A 15,019-nucleotide genomic window follows, 5' to 3' on the forward strand; every position below is an offset into this window, starting at 1 on the left:
CAGGGCAGCTCCCACTAATCTCCAGCACCAAGATGTGGCCCCATCCCTTCTTCTCTCTCCCACAACCCTCCCATAGATTTGCATGGTCTCTGCTACGTCACGGTGCAGGTCCTGTGAGCCCCCGCCACCCAGACAACTGCCCGCTCGCTCTGTTGTGGCATCACCCACAGGAAGACTATCTGTGCTGGCACAGGCCAGGGCTGTCTGCATCTGTCCAGGAACAGCAGAGGCACATCACAGCCCCTCTCAGCTGGGTGCCTGCAGCCATTGCATCCACCCCTCCCTCCCTGCAGCCCCTGGCTCACGCACCTGCCGCGGTCCCCAGACTGCGCTGCCGGCTCGCCCGGCCCTGTGACGTTAGTCAGGGTCACCCCCTCAGGCTTCTTGGGCTTCTCTTTCCTCGTTATCATGTGCGTCAGGTCTGGGTTCCAGTCCTGGAGCGACAAAGCACCGCACCCCTGAGCTCCTGGGGTGGGGGGGCATGATCCCCCAACCACCCCCCGCAGGACCCCACCCCAAACCCAGCTGGCTATCCCTCCCTCCTCCCATCTATAGCAGCCGCCTGCTGATGAGGCAGCAATGATCCTCACCTCGAACTGCGGCCAGTTCATGGGCATCCCGGGGCCGCTGCTGCTGCGAAACCACCGGAGATCCTCCTGAGCGTCCGAGCTGCGAATGGTCTGCTCCAGCTCCCGGTACACGTTCGCGTAGCTGCGCCAGGGCACAGAAGACATGGAGATGAGGACCCCAGTGCCCCCCCCCGCCCACCTTGCACTCAATATAGCCTTGTAGGTCCGTGGCTGAGGGGTGGGAGCCACGGGGAGGGGAAGCCCTGCTCCCTAGGCAGGAAGCTGATTAGCAAGGCAAGGGAAAGGGGCTCTGGGGGTTGGAAGCAGGGGGCAGGTCGCCCCCCCCCCACGCGCAACCCAAAGGTGGGCAATTCCAGAGGGGCTCAGCTCCACAATGCAGTTGCAGCTACTGGCCACAGGAGGGTACCAGGCCCCCATACAAACCCAGTGGGCACTGCCACTGGTGTGATTTCCCCCCACCAAACAGCCCAGCATTGACCTCTGCCCGCCTTTGGATGGGGACGGAAACTCCCAGGGGTACCTGCATGGATCCCACCTGCTCAGGACCTGGCTCGTTTCCTCGGCTGCCCAGAGCAGAGAGCGGCCCCTTACCCAGAGCAAGGGAGGCAGTGCTGCCTGCTGAGTCGACGGGGGCTCTCCTGTCGACGGGGGCAGGGTTTACCTGTTGTTCTCGGCCAGGTTCAGGTGCCGCTTGATGTCCAGCAGCACCTCCTTCAGGAAGTTGAGCCTCTTCTCCTCGAACTGCTGGCACTGCTCGAACACCTGCTCCATGTTCTCGATGTACTGCGGGGTGCACTTGTTCAGCTCGTCCAGCACCTTCTCGTACTTCTCTTGGGCCTGCGGAGGGGCCGGGAGGCTGAGGTCAGTGTCCCAGGCCATCCTGTGACAACCTGGTCGGACCCCTAAGTGCAGGAGCCGGAGGGACCTGCCAGGCAGATCTTTGCTGAACCTTCGCTCTCTCTGCCCCTTGCTCCACTCCTTGCAGATGGGGCCAAGCTACAGCTGGGCAGGGCTGGCATGAGGCCTGATGGGGCAGAGCACGATCTCGGCTCCCTCAGGATCGAAGGAGGCCAAGCTGAGGCATTGTCCTGGGCGAGCCAGGGATGACGCAGGCTCCGTGTGGGCTCCCTGCCTTTCCTGGCTGTGAGGGGCAGGGGCCAGGCTGGAGGTGGAAGTGTTGAAGCCCCTGGGCTCTCTTAGTGCAACCCACCACTGTGCTGGAGGGGCCCGTGTGTGTGTGTGTGCGTGCACGTGAGACCCCCCCCCTCGGTGGCCGTAGCTCATACCTTCTGTACATCCTGCTTGCATTTCTCCACCTTGTCCTGGAGCTTCTTCTGCTGGTCCAGAGTGATGGACTGCTCCGCCTTGCTGTTGGCTTCCCGGGTCATTGCTAGCTTCTCCTCTTTGCACGCCAGGTGATAGGCTTTCTTGGCAGTTTCCAGCTGTTTTTGGGGGGAGCAGGAAGGGGGTCAAGGCAGATGTTTGCAGGATGTCCCCTTCCCCCAGAATGGCTGCTCTACACCTAGGCTTCCCTCCTGCCTTTCCTGCCAGAGACCGAGGCACAACTGTCTCTTCTCACTGTTCCCACAGTGGAACAAGTGCCAGCGCCCTCCACTCTGGGCTGGGACTCCTCTGTGGTTATGGAGACCTCAAATGGCCCTTTTGGCTTGGTGAGGCAAGTCTCTGCCGTGGGCTCTGTGTGTGCTCAGCCCCTATTACCCCATTGCCTCCCTCCCTTTGCCCCATGGGGTGACTCCCTCCTTTCTGAACTCCCAGGGTCTCCAGCCTGGGTCTCTCCTGGGCAGGTCCCCCCCCTCAATGCGCCTCCTACCTCCTTGAGTTTCTTGGCCCAGGGTTTCTGCGCTTTCCGGAAGCCGTCCTCCGCCTCCTTGGCTTCCTTGAAGCCCCCCATGATCTGCTTGTGGTAGGCGTCCTTCTGCCAGTTCTTCACCTTCTCAAAGTCGTCATTCAGCAGGCTGTTCTTCACATCCTGGTGCAGCTCACTCACCTTGTCTGCCTCCGTCATGATGGCTCCCCACGCCTTCTCCAGGCTGCCGTACTGTGGGCCTGCAAGGTGGAGCACAGGCAGGACCGGGGTGAGCCCTGGTGATCACGGCAACCCCCTGCCCTTCTCCGGTCACTGGCACCCAGGCATCCCAGCCGGTGTCCATGAGGAAGGAAGTACCTTTACCCTTATTTTCCAGGTAGAAAAACCAAGGCATGCAGTGTAAGGGGGCTGAGCACATGCAGCTGGCCAGTGGCTTTGGTAGGAACGGAGCCCAGATGGCTTTGTTCTAGCCCATGGGCCAGTCTCCCTCCCCTGCAGAAGGCCAAAATGTCCCAGTTGCGTCCATTTCCATCACTGGGTGGTGAGACTAGCGGCACATGGACTCCGAACGGCCTTCTCAGCTGGGTTATAACTGGGCCAGGGATGGAGCCTGCAGTTGTTCCCCTGCTGCCTGCTATGGGACATCACAGCATGCCCAGCCTCCTGGCACACGAGCTAAAGGAGAGTCTGCACTGGCGGTGCAGAGCCTATGACACATGGTGGAGCAGTTCTGATTCCACCCAGGAGAGGGTAGGGTTGCACCCAGCTCATTCCACTTCTCCGGACCCCGCTCCCCCCCACCCCTGCCCTGCCGCGGTGGGCTGGGGCAGGCGGCCGGGCCGTGGTACCTTTCTCTATAAGCTGCCTCCACCGCTTGGACCAGTCAATCAGCTGCTGGCCGTAGGCCTTCTCGATTTTGGCCCGCTCGTGGATGCAGTTCATCAGGTCATTGCACAGCCGGTGCCCGTCATCAATCCGCTTCACCGTCCGCTTGTAGTTCCCCACCTGCCGGGGGCAGGCAGAGGTGTCTGGGGGCAGCTGCTGGCTCTAGCTAGTGCCCTCCCCCCATTCTGGAGAGGGGAGGCTATGGGGGGCTCAGATTGGGTCTGAGTGGTCCAAGCAGGGACCAGGAATCTCAAATTTGGACTTGTTCGGCATCCCCTGCATCCATCCTGAGGCAGCAATGTTGGGGGTGGGATGGGACACCCTTGAGGGGCAAGAGCTGGCCCAGAAAAGGGGGCAGAGGATCCCCAGGGAGCAGAGATGACTCTATCTGGTTCTTCCATGCCCTCTCCTCGCCCCCAGAGCTGTGGGGTGCCTGGCTGTTTCATCAGCAGAGCCCATCCAGGGGCTTCCCACTGCAGGCCCCAGAACGGCCTGCCCAAAGGATAGGCTCCGGGGCAGGGCTCGTCCTGCCCGGTGAGTCCCGGGTGCTCACCTCCCAGAAGCTGTCGGTGATTTCCTCTGCCGCAGCTGCAGATTCATCGTAAGAGCCCGACATGGCTGCTGCTGCTCACTCGGGGATTAGCGCTGACGCTCAGCCGCTCGGGGAAGCACCAGACCTCATGCACTGCACGGAGCAAGGAAAGGGGGTCAGGGTGGGGGCGCTTCCACAGCCTGGCCTGGCCAGTGGCAAAGCAGGTGTAGGGCTCCCTGGCTGCGCTGCCCCCAGCTCAGCGACCTTCTCTCTTGCCCCCACTCCTCTTGCCCCTCTCTCACCGCTCCTCAGGCATTCAAGCTCCAGAGCCGCCTCTATGCCAGGCCTCAGTGTCCCCCTCCACCTCCACTCTGCTGGTGCCTGCCTGTCTGCTGGTCCTTTCACAGCAGAGACCCCTGATCCTGCCACACTGAGCAATATCCTCAGCGCTGCATCAAAAAGGTTTTATTTGTCAGGGTGGGAAGGGGAAGGCTTTGGGTGCAGCCGAAACCACCGAGGGTGGTTTTTGACCAAGCGAATATGCCCAGGCCAGTGGCGACCTCCAGCAGGCCAAATCTGTGATCCTCGGCTTCTCTTCTTCAGTGCCCCCCACCCTGCTTTTTGCAGGCCTGGCCAGCCAGAGCCCAGCAGCATGTACCGGAGAAGCTCATCACCCTTGTTGGATCCCCTCCATCACAACTGCTTGGCTTTCAGGAAAGCTGCGGCGCAAAACAACAGACCTCTCCCCGGCGGCCAGCTCAGGAAGGGGGCCAGCACCTTCTCCCAAGCAGATCACCAAAAGCCCTTTGCACAGTGCTTTCTTCAGTCTCTGGCCCACCCGAGGGCGACCCATCCAGCAGGTGCAGGCTAGGGCGCTAGCTGCAAGGATGTGAGCTATTCTGCAGCTTTGGAGGCCTCTGCAAGCCAGAAGCAGGCAGAGATTGCAGCTTAGCCCCTATGCGGAGGCTGCAAACCGATTAACCTTCTCCTCGCTGGACTGAAATAAGCCATAAGAAGCAAGTCACATGGGGGCAAGTCCCGTGTGGCCCCTCTGATGTGCAGCACTAGCTGCGTCATCACCCTGTGCTGAATCTGGGAGCTCCTGGCTGGGAAAGGGAAGCGATCCATCCGCACCTCCCCCTGCCCCTTGGCTTCTCCATCACTGCTCCAGCACCAGGGCCCGGGGACCAGCTCAGCCCGGCTGGCTATGGTAGGAGCCGTGCAGGGGTTCAGCTGCCCTCCCCCCTGCTGCTCTGTCACATCCAAGCCTGTCATGTGGCAGGAGCGAGACAGGGGCAGGCTGCAGCCTCACTGCTGTCACAGCCCTCGATCACATGAGCTGTTCAGCCGTGTTGTGAAATTAAGCCCACCGGGAAACAGGACGCTGCTGCCCTGGCGCTCCTCTGAGCACGGTGGGAGCGGAGGACGCCTGCAGGGAACAGGCACGATCAATGCTTGGCTCTTGACCCCCAGTCATGGGAACAGCCCACCGCCCCCACTCGTTGCAGGCCACCCTTCCTCCTCCACTTAAATCAAAGGGATTAGCATGGGGGTGCTTGGAAGTGCAGATAGGCTCCTCTGTGTCTCAGGAGGGACAAGTCACTGCCAGTGGCAGCTCGCAAAGCCCCTAATCCCCCCATCCCACCCCACTTCCATCCCAACAGTGCTAGGTTACGTGTGTTCTCTCCATCCGTGACCCCCCCAGCCATAAACACACGCCAATCCTGGGCACCTGGCATCACTCAGTGCCCCCTGGATCCCCAGGCTCTGCCAGGTTGCAGGGCTCGGCCTCAGCAGGCAAGATCACAGCACGGTCGTCCAGGATCCCAGACAGGCTGGGACCAGCCTGGCGATGTGGAGGTAAGACCCCTGCAAGGCAGAACAGCTCTTACCCCAACGCCTTCGCACCCATCCCGCCACGTTCTCCTGGGGGCCGAGGGGTGCAGCACAGGCTTGCGGGGGACCGCCAGCAGCTCTTGCTGGCAGGGAATGGAGCCAAAGGAATTTCTCGCTGCTCTTCCAACCTAATCCGTCCTGATCTTTAGAAAAACGGCATCCCCCGAGAGTCACGTGAGCCTGCTGAGCCACTTAACCCTCCGCCTCCCTGCCAAGGGAGGTACAGCTGCCAGGGGAACGGCACCTGGGTATGGGCACGGCTGGGCGGGTGGTGCCCAGCCCAAGTCACCTTCCAAGCAGACGCGGCGGCAGCTGAGGCCCTGTGGTCCCCTGTAGGTGCCATTCTTGCCCCGGCCCGGCTGCGAAATGCCTGGCCTTGCTGTGAGCTGTGCTGGGGGAAGCGTTCCCAGTTTGCACCCTGTGGCTGAGGCCAAAGGGCCAGCACAGGTCTGAAGGGAAGGCGGAGGCAAGGCCCACAGTGCCGCCCATGCCCTTCGGGGCTGGCCCTGCTGTTGCTGTCAGAGAAGCATCCAGGCTCTCCCATCTCTGACTGTCTCTTAGGAGGCTTTTTCACCACAGCTTCTGAACCCTTCAGCTACAGCGCCAGGCTGGGGCTGAGCCAGCTGGGCTTAATGCCTGACATCAGCTTCTGATTTCCAAATGGCTCCTCATGTTAAATCGGGCCAAGGCAAGGGGCCAGAGCGCTGGGGACCTGTGTGGATGCATTTGGTGCAACGTTTGCTGCAGCATTTTGCTCCTTTATGCTCCGAACCACAGAGCCCACGTTCCTTGCTCCCTTCGCCAGCCAAGATGCACCTGCCCTCCCGGAGGCCATGCTGCCGCATCAAGTCATATGCACGTGTTTTTTATGTGTTGATCGCCGCGGTTAGGTGATCAAATACCTCCCCCCGGTGACGGCAACCCACAGCTCCCACTACCAGCACCGGGGCCAGCAAAGTGACACGATTCCTGCTTTGGAGGAGTGAATTACTAATAGCCAGAGATGCGACTTCTGCCTACTCAGGTGCTTTGGCGTGGGGATGCTCGCCATGGACCCACTTGCAGGCTGGAAATCATCAGTGCCGGTAACCGGATCCCCAGGAGCACACATCACGTGAGCATTGCGGGTCCTTGTTCTGACTTGACAGAGGGTGGGAAGCAGCAGAGCCCAGTGCAAAAGGGGCTGGGATTGTGCGGGGGGCTCTGTCCCTGGCCAGGGTGGGGATGAGGCCTAGTGGTGAGACTGGCAGCCCAAAACCCAGCACTGCTGCCTGCTTGCAGGGGACCTCAGGCAAGTCACTCCCCATCCAGAACCGGTCAAGTCAGGGCAGCGATGCTGAGCCTCGGCTGTGAAGTGTGTTGAGAGCTGTGGAAGAGCACTGCTTGTGCAGGGGCGGGCAATTATTTTGGGCAGAGGGCCGCTTACTGAGTTTTGGCAAGCTGTTGAGGGCCGCATGACAGCCAGCCAGGGGCAGATAAATGTTAATTTTCTACATTTTTTAGGGGCCTTGTGGGCCGGATAGAATGGCCTGGCGGGCCGCACGTGGCCCACGGGCCGCATGTTGCCCACCCCTGCTCTAGTGTGTCCGGGCCTGCCGTTCCTCTTGAACAAGGAATATAAAAAAGGTAAAGCCACTGTGTGAAGCAAGAGCAAATTTTCCCTAGTGGCCTCCTGGCCCCTGGACCAAAGCTCCCTTTTCCCCCCTCCACATACTCCCCGCTCCTCAAGAAAAGCAATGGGGCGGGGGTGATAACAGAAGGGTCAAGCTTGCCGCTCAACCTGGGGTCCAGGAAAGTCAGAGCTCTCCTCCCCTCTGGCCCCTTGCAATGAAACCAGAGGGGCATTGGCCCAAATGCTTGGCAGAGGTGGGGGCCCTTTAAGAATCACTGGGCCAGATCATTTAGGGTTTTACAGGCAGCAGGGACCTGGAGCTGCGCCTGCAGCCTTGAGCATCCAAGTGCCCCACGTTGAGTGTGCTGGACCCGGAGAACCTGGATGTGAATAACACTGCACACGGGGGGCCAAGGTCCTGGCAGCTGAGAGGGGAGGTTGCAGCCTGGCTGAGAGGCTGGAAGGAGTTGGCCGTGTCTATGACCCCCGGGGGCCGGGCACCAGACAGGTGAGGGGCGATGGCAGAGCAGGGGCTGGGGCTCTCTGCTCGCTGCAGCCCTGAAATGGTTACCGGAGCTCATGGCAAGAGGCTGCGTTCCCAAGCTCACTGCAGTGGAACTAACAGGGCCTAGCAGGGATTTAGTGATATAACCGAGGAACCCACCAATCCCAGCCTGCCGTCTAGGGCTGGGTAAAAATAAATGCGTGACTCCCTCGCACACAGGGCACACACACTCGCACACACGAAACCTCGCTCAGCCCGTGCACACGCCTGCACGCACAGGGCAAACCCCAGCAGCGCCCTCGCACGCAAAGCAACACGCGCGGTGACACACTTGCATGGCCTCCACGGTGCCCGGCCACGCGCTTGCAGACACAGTAACGGTGACCCGCTCACAGCCACACACGCAGCACTGTATGTATTTATGCAGCAACGCATGCCCGGAGCCGGCAGGCACACGGCACAGCAAAGAGCTACAGCAATAGCGGAGGGGCACGGGCTTGATGACACGAGCAGCAGAGCGAACCTGCAACCCACAATAAAACACCCGCACGCGCCTGCATCATTCATCATGCATGTCATATATGCACATGCACTCTATTGCACCCGGATACATGCACACGCACGTGCACATGCAAACACACACACACAGTGGCAACAAGATGCGGAATTACAGGTAGACATTTGTAGAAATATACACTCTGCTGTAAGTCCACACAGTTCAACAGCTCCAAATATTGTAATATTGGGAATGCATACACTGCCTGAGCTCTCTCCCTGCGTATTTCAGCTGCATTGTGGTGGGGCTACACACACACTCCTTCACCTGCCCTCCGGTCTGTGTTCCCTGCTCTGCATCCAAGTAGCACGCCACCCCTCTGCCACTTTATCCAAGCTCGCTCCAGACCCTACAGAAACTGGTAAGGCAACAAGATCAGCTGCTGAAAGGAAAACCTGTGGAGCATTATCAGGCCAATCTGACACTTATTTCATTGGGATTAAAAAGACCCAAGTGGAGGAAATGAAACCGCATTGCTGACACCTCTGCTGGTGAGTCAGGCTCCCCTCCACCAGAGTGAGGCTGGACAGGGCGAGGTGTCATGCCAAAGGGAAGGAGAGGGGCACGCTGACGCTCTGGTGAAATCCTTCTTTCGTGTCATGACTGTGGTACACAGGGCAATAACTATGATGGCCTGGATCCGGCCCCGCTGCTAGGGCAGAGGTGCGTGGCGAAGGTACCGCCCTGTTTCATCCCATCCCAGGAGCACTGCAATGGAAGGTAACCATGCCAGGCTCTGGCATCTCTGCCAGCAAACCTGGAAGCCATCAGGCTAGCTCACTGGCCACTGCACCAAGGAACAGGCCCAGAAAAGCCCAGATTTCTGGAGTGGGGGTGGAAAAGCCAGACCTGAGGATGGAGAGAGCTGCAGGAAGCAGGTAGGTTCCTGCGGGAGACCTGGAGAGGGGGAAGACCCTGGTTTGTACAGGACTCCCAAGCAGAGGACCTGCAGGGCATCAAATGGCAGGGCACAGCCTAGCAGGAAACAGGAGCAGAGACCTGCCGTGTCTGCCAGGGCATCCCCTGTGGTGTTGGCGGGGCCTGACACAGCAAACCTGTGTTAAAAGCCCTGAAGGAAAGGAAGTCTCCCTACACTACTGAGTCTTCACCCTAAGCATCTGGGCACAGCTGCACGCAGCAGAATCGGCTGCAAAGAGCTTCGTCACTCTGCAGCGACAGTCCCAAGCACGAGAGCTCAGGTTTGGGTCCCAGCAGGGATCTAGGCCAAACACTGGGCCACGGCAGCAGCGTGATGCCGAGGTCTAGAGCAGTTCTGGAGGACTCTGATTTGTGCCTCTGTGGCACTGGCCTGCCAAGAACTTTGGCCGGCTTAAGGGAGAAGAAGGGGCTTGCGGTGGCAGCTGGGAACAGAGGTGTCCTGGGCCTCTCCAACCTCCCAGAGGTCAGACAGGGACGTGCTTCATAAGAGCAGATCAGGATCATCACTCCTGGGGAAGCTGAGGCCCAGACGGGAAAGCGACTTGGCCAAGGTTGCACAACAACTCAGTGCCAGAGACAAGTGTAGAGCCAAGGTCTCTTGATTCCCAGTCTGGTGGGACCCCAGTCTCCTAGCTCCAAGTCTCATACCTAGGGCTGATGGCTTAGGAAGCCATCCATCTGGACCAAACCACAGAAAGGGCTGAATTGTCTCAACACCCCCTGAGACGAAGGGGAGCAAAGAGCATGCGGCATCTTGCCGTGGCGGTGGAGAAGCCCTGGCTGGGAGCACGGCAGGCGGTAGCCCCGTGAAGGGAGCTGCTGACCTGGAACATGAAGACACGTGTCACGGGTAATGAGGCTATTTGTTAAGTGGCGCTGAACTTTTTAAATCCATGTTAATTTATTCCCTGAGGTGTCGCTGGGCTTTGTGCTGCCCCTGCCGCCGCTCGGACGTGCCCTTCTTACAACAAGCAGCTTCAGAGGAGCAGCAGCCCCATGGCTCAGCTCATTGCCCCCAATGAAGGGGGAGGAGGAATGATCACCCAAAACTGGGCATGAAGTGAAGAGAGGAAGGAGACAGCAATGCATGCTCTGAGGGACAAGCAGGTATGTGAAAATGTCGGGCATGGAGCAGGCGGAGGTCTCCTCCTGACCTCTGCTGTGGGCACGGCTGTTGTGCCTCCACCTGGCTACTCATGTCTGGGTTCCCTACAGCTCTGCCAATGCACCTTGATCCTGACCTGCAGCAGCCTCTGCTTTTCTAGGCCTCCGCTACCAGCTCCTGCCCTGTGCTGTGGGGAGCTCAAGCTCTGCTGTGGAGGCTGCTAACAAGGGGTCAGCTTCTTTGCTGCCCTACGCTGGGTCCAGTGTTTTGCACCCGTGCCAACGCAGCGTGGCTGTGTGTAAAACCCCCTGTGTACTAGGATGCCTGGTACACCTCACTTTCCTGCACCCTCTGGTATTTCAGCCGGTGGCCTCCAGATCATGCTGCCATCCTGCACACTGCAATCCTCACCAGCCCTGTGCGCTGCCATTTTGATCCCAGCCCCTCAAGGAGCTCCCCTGCTGCTCACAGTTGACCCTGAGTGCCCACTGCTAGTCCGGTGTGGAGCCCTTGAGCCACTCTGCAGCCACCCTGCAGCCCAGCTCTGTGTCCCAAGCCCTGGCTTAGCAAAACCTGCCTGGGCCAGCACGCTGTGACTGCTGCATTGGCTCATGAACCACAGCATCCCGGTGCCGGCTGGGCCACAGCCTGCACCTTGACCTACAGCCCCTGCTCGCTTTCTTCAGCCACACGGTATCTGCAGTGCCTCAAATCCTGCAAGGACCCAGCCAGAGCTGCTGACGCTGCTCCCCCTCTGCCAGTGGTGCGACGGGCGAGAGGTTGAGCCTTCCCTGGCGTGCGAGGCTTGGCGCGGCCCCAGAGCAGGTGCCGTGTTGAGCTTGGGTCCTTGCTGTGTGACTGGGCTGGTGGGGAGCGAAGCTTCTGCCTGACTAAGCCTACTGCGCTGTGCAAAACTTCTGTGCTTTTGTCCCTGTGGGAGTGAACAGATATATCCCTGGGGCTTATCAGCAGCCTCCCAGGGGCTGGTGGGGGAGGAAACCCGGTGTCTGCGGAAACCCAGAGATCAATGAACCATTTAGTTCCTTCCATCCACCCCAAGCCGAGCTGCTAAGGCAGGCTGGGGAAGGCACCCTCCAGAAGCTGGCTGGTGGGACTAGCTTTGCTGTCCGTATGGCCTTGCAAGGAGACTCAGGGGCAGGCAGAAAACGTTTGGAGCCTGGGGCATGGAGAGGTCTGACACAGCTGCTGGGTCTTGCCTGCCTTCCTCTCTCCCCTGGAGCTGAGAAGGACTGGCCGTCCCAGCTTGATGTCTGGTCAGGGTCGGGCTTCCCCAGTGTTTCTTCACCCCATGCCCCTCGCCCTGGTCTGGCATCAGAGCTGGCGGCTACCTCCCTGCATCTTCAGGGCTGGGCTCTCCATGGAGCAAGTCAAGCAGCGAGTACCTTCTGCTGAGGCGGCTGCTGCCCTGATGTGCCCCTGGGGCTGTGATGCTCCCTGCCCTTCCCCTAAGGCCCCCTGAGATGTTGGAAGCAGTCTGGAGAAATCCCCCCAGTGAAGCAGCTCCATCTCAGTCCAGTTCAGAGGCAGCTGGGACAAAACTGCCTGCTCCTCCCCAGCCAGGCACCCTAGAGCAAAGGGCTCATTGAATGCTGCCACGCTCCCCTGGCACTTGTGCAACTGGCTGTGCATGGCACAGTGCACCTTGGCCCCTTCTTGGCAGCCTCTGCAGCACGGCAGATGCTCCCCACTGAGCGGGCCAGACGCTTTGCCTTGCTGCTGCCCCAGATCCCCAGAGTGGCACCAGCCTTCCCTGGAGCTCTCTGCAGGACCTCTCCCCAGCACCGGGACGGGAATGAAACAGAATGGGGAGCTGGGCAGCAGGGATCCTGCCCCCCATAGAGACAGACCGACAGGGGCTTTGGTGGGGGGTTGTCAACTGTTATCCTTCCACAGCAGCCCCCAGCCAAAATGTTGGGTGTTGGATACATGCAGAGATAGTCCCTGCTTCCCCAGGACAGGTACAATCTGATTAGATGAGGCAGAATGAGGTCTCACTTGGGGAACTGAGGCACAGACAGAATAAGGGCCAAGACTATAATAGTATTTAGGGCCCTCAAGGCACAGAAGGTGACTGTGGGGGGGTGTTAAAAGCACCTTGAAATCAATGGGAGTTAAATCATCCTTGACTATCCCCCTTGGCACCCATCTGCATCTCCAGGCACCTAAGTACCTTTAAGGACCGGGCTGAGTAATGTGCCCAAGGTCACACAGGAAGCCTATGGCAAGGTAATGAATTGAACCCAGGCCTCTCAAGTCCCCAGGTCCTGCCTACCCCCCTTGCCGGGTCTGTGGCACAGAATAGCCAAGACCTGGGCTGAAAGGCCGCAGGTTTTGTTGCATCTCAGCTATGGGTCCAGGCATGCACCTGTCAAAGCTAATAGGGGTTTTGCTACTGTTGTCAAGGGGAATGGGCCCAGCAGACCTGTGATTCATCCCTTGCCCTTCCTTCCATCCTTTGCCTCGTGATGTCAATGGGAAGCAGAGCCTGGCGAACGGTTAATTTTATGTGCTGTTCGCTTCAGCATCCGCGCATGCAGAGTGCTGGGGCCCTCCTCCCAGCGCAGCACCCTGGTTGGCCCAATTTGCAGTATGTGCTGGCTGCCAGATGCGGTCTCACTGGCAACACAGCTCATGTGCAAAGGAGAAGGACAGAGGAGGTGGGGGGAGAAGGAAGAAAGGGCAGTGTGGCTTCAGCCCTAACTGCTGCACTCAAAATCAGCCCCTTGGGCAAAGGAGTGATGGAAAACAGGCCAGGAGAGGGAAAATGTAGCAGGAGAGATGGGAAGGGAGGGCAAGAGTCAGTCAGAGACAGAGAAATAATGGTGGGACAGGCCGAGCTGCCTACAAGAGCTGTTCCTAAACAGCCTTAGCTGCATCCATCAGAGGTACCTGAGCTGAATCTCCATGGCCGGCTTGCAGCTTGGCTAAGGATGGATAGATAGAGGAGGGCTCCGGTACCAGGACACAGGCCGACACACGTCATAGGGTCCGGATGGGATTATCCCTAGCTTGCTTCTTCAGCCTTTTGGACAGGAGCAAGTGAGACTAGGGGGCATCTGAACCCCAAGACCTCCGGGCTTGCAGCCTGCACGTAGGATGCTTCCCGCGGATTTGGGAGCATCTGAAGCCTCAGGCTGAAGAGTCTGGGAGGGAGGATCTTTGCCAGCGGGAGCGCCGCACAGACCTGAACGATTGAGCTCTGCTCCATTGATGGAAGTCGGAGCTGATTTGGCCCCAGACATGAAATGAAAAAGAAAACAGGAAGAAATGTCCAGCCTGGAACCAGCTGTGCAAGGCGCTGCACAAACACAGAGCAAAGAGATGGGCTCAGCCCCCAGGAGCTTGTAGCCGAAGCAAGTTCCATCTATCCATCCCTCTGCCTTGACTGCAAGAGCCTTCTCTGGCGCAATTTCCTCAGTCTTTTGCTTCACCTGCTTCTCAGTGACCTGAATGCTCAAGCTCCCAGCCCCTGTAGGGAGACTAAGCCAACAGGCTGCGTACTAGGGGAGGAAGAGTAGGAAAGGGGAAAATAGGGGACACGGGGAAAATGTGCTAGGGGAGAAAGAGTAGAGACATGTAGTCACAGGTGTCTCTAGTCTTCCTCCCCAAATACACAGCCTGTTTTCCCCTTTTCTCCACTCCATCCTCTGATTCCTCATATGTCTTCTTTACGCCCGAACAATTCTCTCCTCCTTGGTGCTGACCCATTGCCAGTACCCAGAGATGCTCATGCTCCTCCTTTGGCCAAGCTGTATTTGTTGGGCCAGCTCCTCCCTGGCATAACCCTGTGAGAGCAGTATCAGAGAAGAATTTAGCCCACTTAGCTTCCCAAAGTCAGATCTTTGACCTGTGCAAACCAATGGAGCTTCACCAGTTTACAGGGCTGAGAATCTGGCCCCGATGCTTATGCATTCACTCCTCTTCTCTGGCTCACTCCCGCCTAATACTGGGGGGCAAACCTTGAATGCACCTCTCTTGACGTAGCCTCAACTATTGTGGCACCTCCTGTCTTGCGCCCGGATGTCTCTGGATACGAGCCCATAGTAGCTCTGGCTGCCTTGGCGCTGGGCTGTAGTACAAGCAGATGTCAGCTACACTGTCCACTCTCACCTCTAGGTCTCCTTCAGCCTCATTGCTGACAGGCTTCTCCCTCCTGCACCTCTTTTCTCTATTTGTGGGAGGCAGACCCAGGTTCAGACCAGGCACTACCAAGATGGAAAAGTTTTAGAGCTACTCCTGCTCTGGCATCTTATCCAGGTGGAAGAGCCCTTCTATCATCCACGCAGCATCTCACCATCTTTCCTGCCCGTTTGTACCATCTCCCAGCTGAGACTCCCAATGCAGGAAACCTGCAGCTCCTTGTCCTGTTTGTGCTTATATTATGGGAGCAGCCGAGACTGAGGCCCTGCCTGTTGTAGCACCTCACCTGTTCTAGGCACGGTGCAGCTGCATAGTAAGAGACTAAGGCATTGATGCTGTTAAGAGACAAGACAGAGGAAGGGTTATTATCCCCCTGGTGCAGACAGGGGATTAAGGCTCACACACAGACC

General features: G+C 58.8%; 1 protein-coding gene across 3 annotated transcripts in view; it reads right to left on the reverse strand.

Moving 5' to 3' along the window:
• Window positions 1–15,019, reverse strand: part of PACSIN1 (protein kinase C and casein kinase substrate in neurons 1) — a 78,277-nt gene that overhangs the window by 6,850 nt on the left and 56,408 nt on the right. The window contains exons 1-8 of one of the 3 annotated variants that reach the window (XM_019514168.1): window positions 5,728–5,870; window positions 3,857–3,988; window positions 3,267–3,423; window positions 2,422–2,657; window positions 1,877–2,032; window positions 1,252–1,427; window positions 591–711; window positions 310–434 (exon numbers count right to left, since the gene is read on the reverse strand). In XM_019514168.1, coding sequence (XP_019369713.1) covers window positions 310–434; window positions 591–711; window positions 1,252–1,427; window positions 1,877–2,032; window positions 2,422–2,657; window positions 3,267–3,423; window positions 3,857–3,919 — 1,034 coding nt within the window. In that variant the 5' untranslated portion in view covers window positions 3,920–3,988; window positions 5,728–5,870. Of the gene's footprint in view, window positions 1–309; window positions 435–590; window positions 712–1,251; window positions 1,428–1,876; window positions 2,033–2,421; window positions 2,658–3,266; window positions 3,424–3,856; window positions 3,989–5,009; window positions 5,022–5,727; window positions 5,871–15,019 lie in introns of those variants that run through there. The other 2 variants (XM_019514170.1, XM_019514169.1) reach the window with 2 other exon arrangements.

Source organism: Gavialis gangeticus, unplaced genomic scaffold (genome assembly GCF_001723915.1).
Source record: "Gavialis gangeticus isolate Ggan-Ray unplaced genomic scaffold, GavGan_comp1, whole genome shotgun sequence".
Lineage (NCBI taxonomy): Eukaryota > Metazoa > Chordata > Crocodylia > Gavialidae > Gavialis > Gavialis gangeticus.